This window comes from Molossus molossus, unplaced genomic scaffold (assembly GCF_014108415.1).
Source record: "Molossus molossus isolate mMolMol1 unplaced genomic scaffold, mMolMol1.p scaffold_m16_p_14, whole genome shotgun sequence".
Classification (NCBI taxonomy): domain Eukaryota; kingdom Metazoa; phylum Chordata; class Mammalia; order Chiroptera; family Molossidae; genus Molossus; species Molossus molossus.
Genome location: NW_023425349.1, coordinates 12,704,111 through 12,720,046, shown reverse-complemented (window position 1 = coordinate 12,720,046; position 15,936 = coordinate 12,704,111). Strand labels below are relative to the sequence as shown.

The 15,936-nt window shown below is 47.1% G+C and overlaps 1 protein-coding gene across 4 annotated transcripts in view; it reads right to left on the bottom strand.

Moving 5' to 3' along the window:
• Nucleotides 1–3,527: 3,527 nt before the first annotated feature.
• GGTA1 (glycoprotein alpha-galactosyltransferase 1 (inactive)) overlaps nucleotides 3,528–15,936 on the bottom strand; it is a 57,876-nt gene continuing 45,467 nt past the window's right edge. For 3 of the 4 annotated variants that reach the window (XM_036262008.1, XM_036262010.1, XM_036262009.1), the window contains 2 exons: nucleotides 10,372–10,530; nucleotides 3,528–5,731 (listed from right to left, as the gene is read on the bottom strand). In XM_036262008.1, the coding sequence (XP_036117901.1) occupies nucleotides 5,038–5,731; nucleotides 10,372–10,530 (853 nt within the window). In that variant the 3' untranslated portion in view covers nucleotides 3,528–5,037. The remainder of the gene's footprint in view (nucleotides 5,732–10,371; nucleotides 10,531–15,936) is intronic. The other variant, XM_036262007.1, reaches the window with a different exon arrangement.

Below are 15,936 nucleotides of genomic sequence, written 5' to 3'. Positions count from 1 at the left end.
GGGTCTGAAGTAGCCTGTGACAATGGATGAAGACCTTGGCTAGCCCTGACAGAAAACTCAAGTAGAGGCCCACTGAATTCCAGAGCAAGGACATGCCTATTGAGCAGATAACCATCATTTTCTTTTAAATAGGAGTTACTAAAATATTTTCTTCTCTTCCTTCCTTGTCTCTCACTATTGACTTTATAGTGTTTGGGTGTGAGCTGAATTTAATATTTATTTTACGGATTTCAGAATAGTCAGATGGGCTGTCTAAGGAACCAAAGGAGAAATAGTTACTATCTGGAGATAGTAGACTCTGAGAAGCCTGGTTCTGTGGCATTACTCACGAATTCTATGGTCTGCTATCAGGAGAGAGGGCTGTGCTAGAGTACTGCGTACTGTTTTTGGATTATGGTAGCAGGGCGTATTTTACATATGTGGGAAGAAACCATTGATAGACAGCTCTAAGTGGAATGTGGTAGACCGTTTTAGAGGCATCTACCCAGATCATGACAATAGGTTCTTGTCTGAGAAACTGCCCCATAGTATACTCCACCTTCCAGTAAACCTACCCCATGGCACAGCTGCTGGAAACATGAGTGGATGCTGTGCCATTTGGGTTTTCTTTGCCAGGAGTTTTGAAGAAAGAAGTCCTGAGTCTGGAGCTAGTGGAGCTGGGTTGTATTGGCAGACCTCCAAGGGAAGTTCATAATTTTCTGCTCTTGAAGCCCTGGAACTTCCCTGCCAGCTGCTCATGGGCTGGTTGTAGTGATGTGCACAACTAAAATTTCACACAACTAATGCCTAAAAAGCAAGATGAGAAGGAAAGGAAAAGGAGACCCAATTTTTAACGGTTGCTGATTCCCATGGTGTAAATGCTCCCGCCATGGCTGATACCAAGCTACCACAGTGAAGTCACTGAACAGGGAGCTGGGAAGTATTACGTACAACATGTCCCTATAGCAGGACATGAACCACTTCAGCACACCACTGCCTGATTGTCAACTGCCTTGTATTCAGTGGAACTCTCCAGTAGCCTCTCGATAATCTCTTTCAGGTTTAGACAGCTCAAGGGGATGTCTGTTCCTTGCAACCAAAATATCCTCGACTAAAATACCAAGCTAGCATAACCACCTTGTATTCTTAACAGTTACAATCACTTAAAGTGTGTTGCAACTTTGGCTGATTTTTCACCCTCATACTTTTTTTTTTTTCTTTACTGATTTGAGAGAGAGAGGAAGGGAGAGGGAGAGGGAGAGATAGAAACATCAATGAGAGAGAATATTGGTTGGCCACCTCCTGCATGTCCCCCACTGGGGATTTGGCCCACAACCTGGGCATGTGCCCTGACTGGGAATCTAACTGGTGACCTCTTGGTTTATGGGTCAATGCTCAACCACTGAACCACACCGGCCAGGCTCACCCCCATACTTTAAATATTTATAGCTATTTTCATTTATATGTAAAAGTTATATCTATTTCTACAAATGGGCAGTCTCCACTAGATCAAGAAAATAATAAATCTTTTAAATCACTGTAGTTGCTTAGAACAATGTTATCTTTGGAAATTCCTGCCCTCCAGTGTCTAGTACAGGAAACTGCTCTATTCTTTTGTCTTAGCTATGAATTTTACAGGACTGAGTTCCAAGCTTTTGATGTTCATCAAGGACTAGTCTCAGGGTACAGACAGGTGGGTATTATGCATATTAGCGCTCCCTTGTTTCTTTCTTAATGAAGTTCAAGGGAATTTTACACCAGGGTTCCTCAACCTCATGACATTTTGAGCCAGACTTTTCTCATTGAGGGGGCTTTCCTGTGCATTTTAGGATGTTTAGCAGCATCCCTGGCCTTTACCCACTAGATGTGAGTAGCCCCATCCCCAAGTTGTGACAACCAACAGTATCTTCAGGCATTGCCAAGTATCCCTGGGGTCACAGCAAGGCTGGGGAGAAGAGGTAGTGATGGTGGTGCAAAATCATCCTGGTTGAGAACCACTACTCTACACTGATGGAGCAAATGTGTCTCATGCGTCGCTAACCTTCAGCAGCCCTGAACCTTCAGCAGCCCTGAACCCAGTAGATTATGCTCCAAGTTAGATCCTGAAGCTCGGGATGCCCCTCCTGGGTCCTGTACTGTATATGATGTTTCACACGTGTACGCTACTGTGTCTGTTATTAACTCACGTAAGCTACATTTAATAAATACTTGTAACTATAAGTGTTGTCATAGCTGTGGTTCCCTCATTAATAAATCACATGGTGACTTTGGCTGGGAGAGGTCAAAGATGAGTCATTCCAAGAAGGAAGAGAAGTCAGATCCTTCTAGCCTTAGGAAGCTTCTCTTCCACTGCATGCAACCCCCAGATTAGAGGTGGAGTGGGAGGAGGCAGGGCTGTCCCTTCCACCTGCCCCTCTGCCCAACTGCACCCTCCAAGGCATTACCTCATGTGCCCAAAGAGCTTATCAGCCCTGCATGCACCATGTAACGAGAAGAATGATCTCACAGTCTTTTATTTTTGTTACGTGATCCATTTTAACTAATTTAATGCATTTGCGGCAGGTTTAGCACATAAAAAGGTGGAAAACAGTACAGGCAGGAAACATATTCTTATGGCAAAGATTCCCCTGTATAAAATTCCTCTACAAAGTTGCATTTTCCTCGATATGAAACATGGTCCTCCATGTATGTATGGTGTCAATACATTTATCCTTGTCAGGTTCTCTGGTTTCAGCTTCAGCTCAGCACTTCCCAGCTGGACGGCTTAACCTTCTTGAACCTCACCTGCTCATCTGTAAAAGAATACTTTTCTGCTATGAGGGCATCATGCCCTGTTGTATATCCGGTGTGCCATACTCCCTCAGCCTGATCACTTTTAATCTTACAAATACATGTGCCCAGACTGCTGGAAATCCTTCCTTTTTCCAGGCTTCCTTGATCAGATATGTTCCCCAGAGGTCAGGACTAATAAACCCAGACAGAGTTGAGGCATTGTTCCCTCCCTTTGCCCTGAAGCCCCACCTCAGGCTTCAGGGACAAGCTGTTTCCTACTGGGTTTTCCACTGACAGTTAATCATTTCCTGTCACTTTAGAAAGCTCTATGTGCGTTTGTTTTTCAAGTCTGCAAACCTCAACCATGTTCTTTCTATCTTTGTAATAGCAGACATATTTTTAGAAGTACATGAGGACTTTTTGAAGTCTAAGAATTTAAAATTCTACAATGGACAATTCTGAGCATCTTTGGGAGGAAATGCACAATCCATGACCAGACCAGAATATACTAAGAAAATAATTTATTTAATTGTAAATCAGGAATTTCTTTTTAAAAAATATTTAAGAATATTCATGAGATCTTGAGTTTGTCCATTTACCTGGGATTGAAATGTAAATAAATTTTTTTAAAAATCAAGATTTCCTCAAACACAAACATTAACCCTTTAATCTTTAAGTACAAATCATTTCTTTGGTTCAGGATTTATATCATTAACTTTGCCAACTCCAGAAAACTTGAGTTACAGAGAAGCAAGAGTCCTAAAGGATGTGTGATCTTTTTTTTTACAAAGTCCACTCCTTCAGGATTTTTGTTAGTTTTCTTGTTTTGCTGGGTACTGATATGTTTTTGGGTAGAAGTGAAGAGTAGGAGGCACAGTGCAATGGTAGAGAAGATGCAGGTTTCATTTCACCAGAGAAGACCACTGTGCTGATCATGAAGCCAGTGCAATGGTTCTCCAGATAAATCACTTCTAAATGGAAGCAAATTACTTTAACTGGGGCGTAAGCAAAACATAAATATGTAAATGTTGCCTCCTAACTTCCTTTACATTGAATTGCTTAACTTTAAATAATATGTAGGATTTCATAACTTCTCTTAGAGAAGGAAACTGAATGTAAAGCTGTTCAGTCATGAGGACTGGGTCTCCCATTGCTATACCCTCTGCTTCTGATATAAAATCAATTAACCATTTCATTAAATGCATCTAGTTGTTACACCTCAGGAGTGCAGATGGGGCAGGGGAAAATGAGGTTGTTTGATGAGAGGGCTCCTCTTCCAACCCACTCCTGATGTTAGTCCTCCAAGCAGGGCACAGTAGGCTGAGGGCCCCTGCGGTCTGTTAGAGCAGGTGGCAGCGGGGCTTGCTGAGGACTGACTGACGGGAAGCCCAGGTCTGGAAAGTGTAACTCCTTGCAAGCCTCTTCAATCCACTGTGGGCCTTTGTCTTCTCTGACATCATCCACTTCTGGCCAAGGATCTGAAGACACAAGTTGCAGAATCTGGCGCACGGAATGTGACTTGGGAAAAACAAGAATCACCTTCCACTCAAGTTCCCTGTGCTATGGGGATCAAGGAGGCTGGAGACTATGCATACCGTCTCCCTCCCATTCAGCCCCTGGATCCATGCTGTATTTAGTACCAACCCAGGTCCTGTGGCCTGTGACCACGGTCAGCCCCTTCTCTTTGCTATTTCACGGCAAATTCACTTTGAGGATTTGTTTTCACTTCTTCAGATTCTCTGTGACTGCAAACATTCACCATCGTGATATCCACCGGGAATCTCGACCAGTCTTGTGCACAGATGCCCAACACCGTCCTGAGAAAAGGACGGGCACTCCAAGGCCTGAAACAGTCGCTACTGAAACCACGAGGACCACCAAGCAGATGGCGTGCTCACGACGAGGTCTCCTGCCGCTCAGCACCGTGTGGCCTCAGGCGGCGCCCGTTCCTCCGGCACGGTATTTGGCCCGTGCAGTGTTTCTGGCTTTGTTTTTGTGTTTGGCCTGTGACTTTTTAAAAATTAATTTTAATTTTTTTTTTTTTAGTTCAGATAGTATCTCCCCCAAACCCAGAATAGAGAGGAAATCATTGGGAATTTATATCTGATTATACCAGAGGTTCATTCTCCCATAATACAAGGCTCAAAGTTATAAGGAGGAATAGAATGTAGTTGCTGGGTTGGTGTTTTGTTAGTATTTTTTTAAAGTTAAAATTAAGTGTTACTTTTCTGAGAAAGTAGCCAGAATACTCTCTCAAATTCAGAAACCTACTGGCACAATTGAGCGTCAGATATTATTTCTGACCAAATTATATTCTTTTGTCTGCCAGGACACCTTGACAGTCTTAATATCTGAAGGCAGGCCTATGTGATAATCCCAGCAGTATTCTGGGGATAAGATTTTAGTGGGTTTGTTGAGAAGGAAATACTTGTTTAGGTGGCTTTCATCATGCCACTCAGCTTCTATGTCATTTTTCTTGTCCTGGAGGATTCCCTTGAAGCACTCCTGGGTAATGTTTAGGACCTGGATGGGTGTTCCTCCAAAAATAGCTGCATGATAATAAAAATCCCCCAGGCCATACGGAATGAATGCTGCAGATTCCTTCCGCCTCTCGTAGGTAAAGTCAAGAGGATCTGCCTTGTACCACCAGGCCTGTAGCTGAGCCACTGACTGGCCGAGGGTCTCCACCCCAAAGGTGTCTTGGAAGACTTGGTCCACATCCATGCAGAAGAGGAAGTCGACCTCGTACTGGATGTGGGCCACAATGTGCTCCCCAATGGTCTTCATGCGCATCATGCTGATGTCCTGCCACCTCTTCTCAGGCTTGACCTCAAACACTTTGAAGGAACGCAGAGGACCCAGCTCTATCAAAGGCAGCCTGGAGACATCATCCATCATGATGTAAAATATGACTTTGTGGCCAACCATGAAGTGCCTATTAGCAGATGTTAAGAACTCCTCCAAGTAATGCTCAATGTATCTGAAACAAAGAAGAACGGGATAAATGTAACCTCTGGGACTCTGCAGGAGACCAAGTACTATTCTAATCTTTTTTTTTTTTTTTTTGTATTTTGAAGTTTAAGAGAGAAATGTTTTTCCTCATCCCAGACGTATGTTTTCACGTAAGTCTGTTACTGTAATGTCCCTGACTGTTCTCCACTGTTCAGTCACTCAGCCTTGGGGAGGTGGGGTGACGTACCTGGCTGTCAGTTTTGGAAAGGCCATGGGCCATGAACAGCCCTGCCCCTTCCTCTCCTCTCGCTCTTGGAAGCTGACCAGTTAGTATGTGTGCTTTGGCCCTTACAGGACATTTAGTGGTACAGGCCCCACTCCCATGTCCAGAGGCCTGAAGTCTCTAGTGCTATAGTTGTCTGGGAGCCTCTTTCTACTTCTGTGGTTCAATGTTGGGAGGCCTAGGGCCTGAAGGTATAAGCCACATTCTCTAACACCAGCTTCAACTGTAATGAAGATCATAGTCACTGTCATCTGCCTTATTGAGCTCTTTGTCTTGGTTCAGACTCTGGGCAAAGGGGGTGCATGTTCTTTTTTTCTCCCCAGCTTTATTGGAATATAAATGACATATAACACTGTGTAAGTTTAAGGTGAACAAAGTGTTGATTTGATACACTCATATATTGCAAAGTGATTACCACCTTAGTATTAGCCAACACCTCCATCACGTCACATAATTACCATTTTTTTGTGGTGAGAATATTTAACACCTACTTTCTTAGCAACTTTCAAGTATATATAATACTGTATTGTTAACTATAGTCACTGTGCTGTACATTAAATCCCCAGGACTTACTCCTCTTATAACTGGAAGTTTATACTCTTTAACTAATATCAGGAGGCATTAACTAACATTTTGAGCCTCCCTCAAAAACCCCAGTATATATACCCCAATATTGCTACTACCCTACAGATGTAACTGTGATGTGACCCTTGGGTCCTATGGGGATGCATTAAGTCTAACCATTGCCACTCTGGGACCCAGAGTGGGTTAACAGCTATGGACATCCTTCCATATTACATACCCACCCTGTGAGCCTACCACTGGTCATCCAAAACCCCAATCCACTGTCCAGACACCGCCACTGTAAGATCCATCCAAATACCAAAGCAAACAACCTCTGATCTGGCCTTATCTTAACTATCTTTTTTTTTTTTTTTTTTAAGAGTCTTTATTTTTTACAACATTTTTAGGTTCACAGAAAAATTAAGCCAAAAGCACAGAGAGTTCCCTTATAATCCCCTGATCCCCATTCCCTCCCACATTCTTCTCCACTCAAAACATCCAGCACCAGGATGGTACACATGGCATAACTGATGTATCTGCTTTGACATATCATTATTACCCCAGGTCCATTCTTGGGTTTGAACACATGTATCTATCATTATATATGATATTATAATACAGAATATTTTCATCACCCCCCAAATCCTGTGTTCCACCTATTCATCCATTCCCCCACCCCAACTCCTGGCCACTACTGACTTTTTTACTGTCACCAGTTTTGCCTTTTCCAGAATGTCATACAGTATGGAATCATACAGGATGCAGCCTTTTCAGATTGGTTTCTCACTTAATATATGCATTTAAGGTTCCTCTGTGTCTGTTCATGGCTTGGGAGCTCATTTCTGTTTAGAATATTGATAATACTGATAACATTCCCCTGCCGGGATGTACCAGTTTATTTATCCATTCACCTGCTGAAGGACATCTTGGCTGCTCCCAGCTGTTGGCAGTTATGAATAAAGCTGCCGTAAACCTTTGTGTGCAGGTTTTTATGTGGACATAAATTTTCAGCTCCTTTGGGTAAATACCGAGGGACACAGTTGTTGGGCTGCATGGTAAAGGTATGCTTAATTTTGTTAGGAATCTGCCAAACTGTCTTCCATCGTAGCTGTACCATTTTGCAGTCCCACAAGCAATGGATGAGAGTTCCTGTTAATTCCCAGCATTTGGTGGTGTGTTTTGGATTTTGGCCATTCCACTAGGTGTGTAGTGGTATTTTAGATATTGTCTATTCATTCAAAATACATCATGTTGTCTTTTGTAACCCAAGCTACACACTCTCTTGTGAAGCCATGGTGATCAGAGAAAAGAGGAAGGAGAAAGATGGCTTAATCCAACTCTTGCAAACCCTGGACGCACGCTCAGGGAACGTGGACTGAATTTAATGGGCTGATCACAGTACCCACCAGCCATTCATGATGTCTTGTGAGTAATAATAACTGGCATTTTTCACGTTGGTTGCTGCTTGGATCCTTTCTTTACTACCAAATTAAAGTGTGTTTTTAATGGTGGCCTCTGGAAAGCTAGGGGTTTACGGTATTGAGTCTTTAAATGGAGAACATATATCCGAGCAGTATAAAGAAGGACTTCGACATGGCTCTGTGGCTGCTAGCCAGGACATTCTTTGGTGTTTTGCACCTTTAAGAAAAATTTATAGTACCCTGAAGCTGGGAGATGATCCTGCGGGGAGGAAGTGAGTGATTGGGTGGTTTAACGCTGTTTAGAGATTGAAGCACTGAGGTTGCACTGTTATTTGAAAATAAACCAAACATCACAACTCCTGAAAGTTCAAGTCCACTCTTGTGGGGATTTACTGATGAACACAGTCCTCTCCTGCCTCAGAGTGAGAGCACAGGGCTTTCACCCGGATAGGCCTCTGACCCTTGAGTTCTGCAGGGTTGCAACTGTGAACAAAAAAAGGGGCTCTGCAGAATGTAAACAGGTGATCTGGTCATGAATTCCTAATTGGATAGATCATGGTGGGTAGCCACGCCCCGGGCATATAACTTCTTTAATAAAAAGTTTATTTTATTTACTTTTTGTGTGTGATTTTTAAAAATTTTTATTGATTTGTTTTTGTTAAAAGGTTTATTTTTGACGTAAGCAAGCCCTATCAATCGTTTCCGTGCACCTAGGTTAACACACCTTTGAAATAAGAGGACCACCCTCCAGAGAGCACATAATCTTGTTAGCCATCCTGTACCTTGCTTTCTCCACCATCATGTAATCTTCCTGATGCTCCCTCCTTAACTTCCAGTGCATTAAAGAAACTGCGAACTGTCCTTCTCCAGAGCACGTGAAGGTCTTGCTTCTTGGCAACTGTCATCAGTTTGGATCAAATAAAACCCTATAAAAATGTGCCCGGCCGGTGTGGCTCAGTGGTTGAGCGTCGACCCACGCACCAAGAGGTTGCCAGTTCGATTCCTGGTCAAGGCACATGCCCAGGTTGTGGGCCCGATCCCCAGTGGGGGGCAGGCAGGAGGCGGCCAATCGATGTTCTCTCTCATCGATGTTTCTCTCTCTCTCTCTCTTCCCCCCTTCCTATCTCTAAAAAAAAATCAATAAAGAAAAAAAAATTTTTTTTAAATGCTATAAAAATTCTTCATAGGTTTGGATGTTTCTTTTGTTGACACACTGTTGACTGAAGTCCCTGTGGGATCGTGGACAACGTTCTGTTCCTTTTGGAAACACAGTATCAAGCCAACCTTCACCGTGGCTGGCTTGTCCCCTCTCATGCCAAAGGGTTAGGTGAGCTGAGAGGCCTGGCTCCCGACTCATCGCAATACAGATTCTTCTAGTAAAGATGTCAGAACTCCAGAATTGCCCTTTTCTGTTAGCGATGCTACCTAGGTCCCTGGGATCAGCACAGTCAGTGACATTAGGACTTAATCGGTATGATGCTGGCAATGGCTCCAGAGCCGCGGTTGGAGGACTTAGGAGAACTCTCAGGTCTGCACAGAGCTCTCCTTTAAGCTCCATGGTGGGCAGAGCTCAAGCCTAATCAACCTGGCCTTCAACCCTCTTCGTACAAGGCAGAGGGGTCAACTTTCCACATGGCTTTCAGAAAAGATAAAAAGGCCACGGGGCGGGGGCAGGGCATTGGGGAGGGCAGGGGAAGGATGGGAAAGTTGAACTTCTGCTTTTGTTTTGGGGAAAAAAATTCTCCAAAAGAGTGAAATGGGTTATATTTTAAAACAGGTATTACAAGCTACCGATTTCAAGTAAGAATGATTGCATTTTGGGGAGAAACATTCTAAACAAAGAAATGGAATCTGAAAGAGGAACCTATCCAACCTCTGGAAGAGGAAGCTCTGGCCAGCCAAGTCGCGGGGCCTAAGTCTCCCAGGAGGGCTGGGGTCGGGGGAGCCGAGGAACCCATGGAAGAGTGGTCAGCCAGGCTCTGGTGAGGAAAACCACCACGCTCAGGTCACTCTGGACCCAGATCTTGCCGTCAGTCCTCTGTCCTTGGCCCTGGGTCTTGAGAGCAGAGGAGGAAGAAGGATGTGATAACCGCTGGCGTTTTTGGAATTTCCGGAGAAAGCCACGAAGACCAGGGCCCCGTGGGTGTAGGAGACATTTTGACCTGCCACCTGGGACTCTCACTTTGAGGTGGGAAGGAGTCCACTCGCCGGCTGTTGCTTCGTCCTCATTTTTCGGGGGCCTCAGCAGAAATGGGACTGAGACAGTCCCGTTATAACATTCTCCTCTCTGATCATTCAGACAAGTCACAACAGCCTCGGCAGGCCCAGGGGGATTCACCACAACCATTTTGACAGTCGGAACAAGAAGTAGTCAAGGTCACTTTTAATAATGACACCTACCTTCCAATAGCAAAAACCGTCAAACCCACGGTAATTTTCTGTTTGCCATAGTAATTTTCTAGGATGGCTCTGTTGAAAGTGCCTTCCCACACCACCGGCGCCTTCCATTCCGTCACTGTCACCACCTCTGGCCGTTTCCTAGTGACAAAACACAGAGCCCTGTGAGCGGGCATGGCTTGGCTAAGGTGAGGCAGAGACGGCAGAAGACCTGGGGTCAGCTAGGGTCTGTGGTCACTGTCCCCGAATCCTGATGGTGGCTCAATGCCAAACACTTGGCTGGGTCATTTCAGGGGCAGCGTCCTCCAGGTGTGGGACAGGAGGCCCAGGTGCTTCTGAGGGCTGCCCGGGGGGCCTCGATGGGGATTCTACTCGCGTATCTCATACCCTCTTCCCTTGTTCTCTTCTTCCTCCTAATTCCCTTTCCTGTCTCCCCTGCCCTTTCGTAAGCCGCCAGTGGCATCTCTGGGTACCATCTGGACCTAAGAAGGTCTGATCCTTGACACAAGGGGATGAGGGAGGGACACTGAGCTGAAAGAGAGAAAACAGTTTCAATGTGCCTTTTACCCGAAAAGGATTTGAGTAGGAACCTGATGATAGGCCAAACAGGGCCCCAGGCCGGGGATTCTGGTGTTATCACTTATTTACAAACAAGGAGACCGAGTGCCCCCAGAGAAGAAGGGGCTCAGCAGAGGCCCCCACAGCCGAGGCTGGAACACCCTGGCACAGACCCTCCCCTCTGGACTAGGAGCAGAGCGTGGGGGAAGCACGTCCTGTGCGCTCGGAACCCTGGACTTGGGGAAGCCAGCGCAAGCACAGGAAGCCACACTGCCGAGCAGAGGCAGAGAGGCGGAGGAAGTGCCGGCTGGGGCCCAGTGCGCGGGCGGACGCAGCCCTGGGTGGGTGGTGGGGACTCGGCTCTGACCCCCTTTTGCCAGGAAGTGGCAGCATTTCCCACTGGGAAGTGGAGACTGAAGCACAGTCATTTCGATGTAAACCCAAGTGTGCACAGGCCTGGCGCCTGCTAGACACTGCTTGTACTTCATTTCGGGGAGAAGGCCAGTGTTGGGGCAAAGTCCTGGTGGTCCCCACAGTCAGGTCCCTGCTGGCACACAACACGAAGACCAGGCCCATGAGCACTCTCCCTCCCATCACATGCGGGTGGAAGGCAGATTTTCACAGAACTGCCCTTACCCCATCAGCGCAGCCCAATTTCTCCTGAGGCTGGGCCAGGCTGGGCCAACCCCACCTCATCCCAGCCTGAGTGAGAGACGCGCAGACTGGTCCTCACACCTCCTGTCCCTGTCACCTTGCTCCGCATTCTAACTCTGGGGCCAACCCTGCTGTCCCACCCACCCCTGTGCCCTGCCTCCTTCTCCCCCGGCCCCCCTGCACAGCTGGAATCGCCTCCAGAGATGGGGGGACCTCTCAGGCTTCTCTCCTGAGCCTCCCCATCTTGTCTGGACTCTCAAACTGAGACTCAGCTCTGCCCTCACACCCGGATGTGCCGGCCACACGGCGGCCAGCTCCTGCGGTCGTGAAAGAAGCTATATTGGATTCTGCACCAACCGGTGCCAGGAACCTTCACGTGCCCTTTCTCTCCTGGCCCCTGCAACAGGCCTGCTGTTTTATGTTCACTGGATAGGTAAGAACATCGAGGCTCAGAAAGGCTTGGTAACCTGTCCAAGGCCACACAGCTGGCTGCTGATGACAGTAACTGACACACGGAGCACTTCTGTGGAGCCAGGCACCTGCAAGGGCTTCAGCCTTCCGAGGTGGATGCTATTTTGAGTCTCATTTGATCAATGAGGAAACTAGCAGAGAGGCTCAATAGCTAGTCACACAGCTAGTAAGGGGCAAAGCTGGGATTTGAACCCAGACAGGCTAGTTCTGGAGTCTGTGCTCTGAGCCACCACCCTTATCACTTTTTTTTTTTTTTAATCCTCACCCGAGGATATTTTTTTGCATTTACTTCAGATAGAGTGGGAGGGAGAGAGGAAGGAAGAGAGAGAGAGAAACATGGATGTGAGAGAGGCACATCGAGTGGTTGCCACCCACACAACCCCAACCGGGGCCGGGGACAAACCGCAACCGAGGTGCTGCCCTTAGCGGGAACCGAACCCGGGTCTCTCTGGTCTGCGGGCTGACGCTCTAACTGCTGAGCCAAACCAGCCAGGGCATCACTTCTTATATGGACATTTGCTTACTGAGCTGATGAAGCTGGGGTTAAAGCCCAGGTCTGTCATTTCCACTCAACTCAGCTACTGCAGGAGTTGTATCACTGCAGAATGAGAAGTGAGCTTTCCCCCCTTTGTTTCTAGAGCAGTGGTTCTCAACCTTCCTAATGCGCGACCCTTTAACACAGGTCCTCGTGTGGTGCGGGCGTCCCTGCATGTGGGCGGACCCGCCTGGAGACGGACAGAGGAGCCGCGTCTCGGATCCTAAGCCCATCGGAAGTATGTGTTTTCCGATGGTCTTAGCGACCCCTGTGACAGGGTCATTTGACCCCCAAAGGGGTCACGACCCACAGGTTGAGAACCGCTGTTTTAGAAGTTTATGTGATGCTTTTAGTCACATAAAACCCCCAGCTTTGTTGAATGACTGGATTTCAAAACACACACACGCATGCACATGCACACGCACACATGCACACATGCACAGGGCTTCGAGCTGCATAACTGACAGTTCTGAACTTAAACTCTCCCATGTATTGTCATCTCGCTCGTTGCAGTCCTCAGTTTCAGCCTGTCAAGGCCCTTTGGATGGTTCTGACCCAGGCTGCTAAGTCATGCTGCTTTGTAGGAGCGGGATATCTGGTGAGCAGGTAATGCTATTTCTTAGAAAGGAAAGGAAAGAGGAGGGGAGCGGGAATACCGAACACTTAGGGTGCACGGGGGCTAAGTACTTGACTTTCTTTGTCTCATTGAATCCTCACAAACACCTTATAATCATAGTGATGCTACTGTCACCCTCATTTGCAAATAATGTGGGAGTAGGACAGGAGAAAGGAACTTTTTGTCTTTAGCCATTTAGTTTATAGGAAGGGCCAGAGCAGGGCACTCAATTTCTTGACGTACACTTTGGAAGTCCCCTGCTCCTTGCCGGGCCCAGAGCTGAGCAGGGCGATCAGAGAAGTGAGGAAAGCACCCCCCCCCCCCCGCCTCCTCCTCCTCGCGAACCTCCCAGTGCCGACAGGTGGTCAGCCTGCTGCACACCCCTCCGCCGCGGGACCCTCAGTCTACAATTTCCGGAAAGACTGAGTCAGAAAAACAAAGTTAGGTTTGATTATTTGGCTGGGAAAATTCCTTTGAGCAGAAACAAAATATCACTATTAAAAAGTAATGTTTGGCCCCGGCCGGTTTGGCTCAGCGGTTAGAGCGTCAGCCCGCGGACCAGAGAGACCCGGGTTCGGTTCCCGCTAAGGGCACGTACCTCGGTTGCAGTTTGTCCCCAGCCCCGGTTGGGGTCTTATGGGTGGCGACTAGTCGATGTGTCTCTCTCACATTCATGTTTATCTATCTCTCCCTCTCGCTCTATCTGAAGATGAATGAATGCAAAAGTGTCCTTGGGTGAGGATAAAAAAAAAGTAATGTTTAGCCCGGCCAGTGTGGCTCAGTGGTTGAGTGTCGACCCATGCACCAAGAGGTCACCAGTTCATTTTCTGGTCAGGGCACCTGCTCAGGTTGTGGGCTCCATCCCCAGTGGGGGGCATGCAGGAGGCGGCCAATCGATGTTCTCTCTCATCGATGTTTCTGTCTCTCTCTCCCTCTTGCCCTTACTCTTTCAAGTCAATAAAGAAAAAAAAAAGAATGTTTAATTAAACATTAAAATGTTCTATTTTCCGGCTGTTAACTATTAAATTCCACTGGCAACTTCAACACGTCAGCAACCCTGAAGCCAGGCAGTGTGTGTGTGTGTGTGTGTGTGTGTGTGTGTGTGTGTGTCGGGGGGGGGAGGGGAGGGGACAGAGGATGAGATCAGCTTCCTGGATAAACCTCTGTATTAAGGTATCTTAGTCATCAAAACCTATAAACCTCCCCCCTCTCCAGCCAAAATAAGAAGTGACAGAGGGCAGGCCACACATGTGCAAGAGCTAGCCTTTGCCACGATCAACTGCCAGAGATGTTCAAGGTCAGAGACGGGGCTCTGAAGGGGAGCTGCCCCCAGTCCTTCCAAGCAGGGCACCTGTGCAGCGTTGGCTCGTGCGGTTCCACCAGGACAGGCCAAAGGCTTCCCACAAATAAACGGTCCTCCAGAGCCAAGACCCACGCCTGCTTAGGGTATTAGTAGCTTTTTCATTTTATGTACTTATTTATGGGAACACTGTGTTATCTGCCCAAGGGTTAGGTGGAGGAAGTGTTAAAATTCCATGAGTTGTGCAGGTCAACAAAGATGTGGCCTGCATACAACACACTGTTTACTGAGCTCTCTCTGAGCAGCCGCCGGAGAGTGGTCCGGCAGGGCCTGTGGCGACAGGGACAAGGGGAGTGGCCGTGAAGATGATGTGGGAAGCATTTTGGAGGAAGAATTAGCAGAACACGTTAATGAATTAGACTGAGGAGAAGGTTGAATCAGAGAGGTGTCCCAGACGGGCTTGAGATGGGAAATAAGAACAAGGGTGGCTGGGAGCACGTGAGACCAGCAGAGACATCCAGCAGGTGCATAGACCCATGTCAGGGCTCAGAAAACCTTGGGACCAAAGGTGTAAATGTGAGAGTCGTTCTTACACAGACGGCATCTGATGCCCTGGAAACGATGACAGCACATTGGAAGACGGTGTCTAAAGAAGAAAGATGAGGATACTGGACTTCACCTCCAGGAGCTCTGATCTCTGACGGCTGGGAAGAGGGAGAAGCCCCTGTCAAGGAGACTGAGAACGGAGAGGAGAACTAGGAGGAAAATTACAGGGCTCTAGTGTCAAAGAAGCTGAGAGAGCTTGATGTGGAAATGTGTACACAATATACTGTGATGTGTTTTAGGTAGTTTACAGAATAGGATACATTTATATATATACTTATGTGTTTCTTCAGTTGTTTGTCTAATCATTCATTCGCCCGAGAAATACACTCTGGTGTCCTGTGAAGGCTTCAATTTGGCGTCACTTCAAACCAATATTCTTTAGATGTCGGCTGGACATTCCTTTAGAGAGAAGCTAAGCCATGCATGGGGGAGAGTGCGGATAGTGACAGCTGGTGGCTGTCATCTGTCCCTGCTCTCTGCCCTCAGTAATTCAGCCTCGACCCACCACCAAGTCCCGCTCAGCAAAGCGCGAGTGTCACAGTCAGATGTGTCACCCTCCTTAGCAGGGAGCCTGGTGACCATCTCTGGCTCACTTAGCTTGCTCCTTGGGAGGTTTTAACCCCTCCACCCACCACACACACACCTAAGGGCAGTGGTTCTCAACCTTCCCCACCCGACAACCCTTCAATACAGGTCCTCATGTTGTGGTGACCCCCAACCATAATATTATTTTCGTTGCTACTTCCTAACTGTAATTTTGCTACTGTTATGTCTTAGGCGACCCCTATGAAAGGGTTGTTCGACCCCCAAAGGGGTCGCGACCCACAG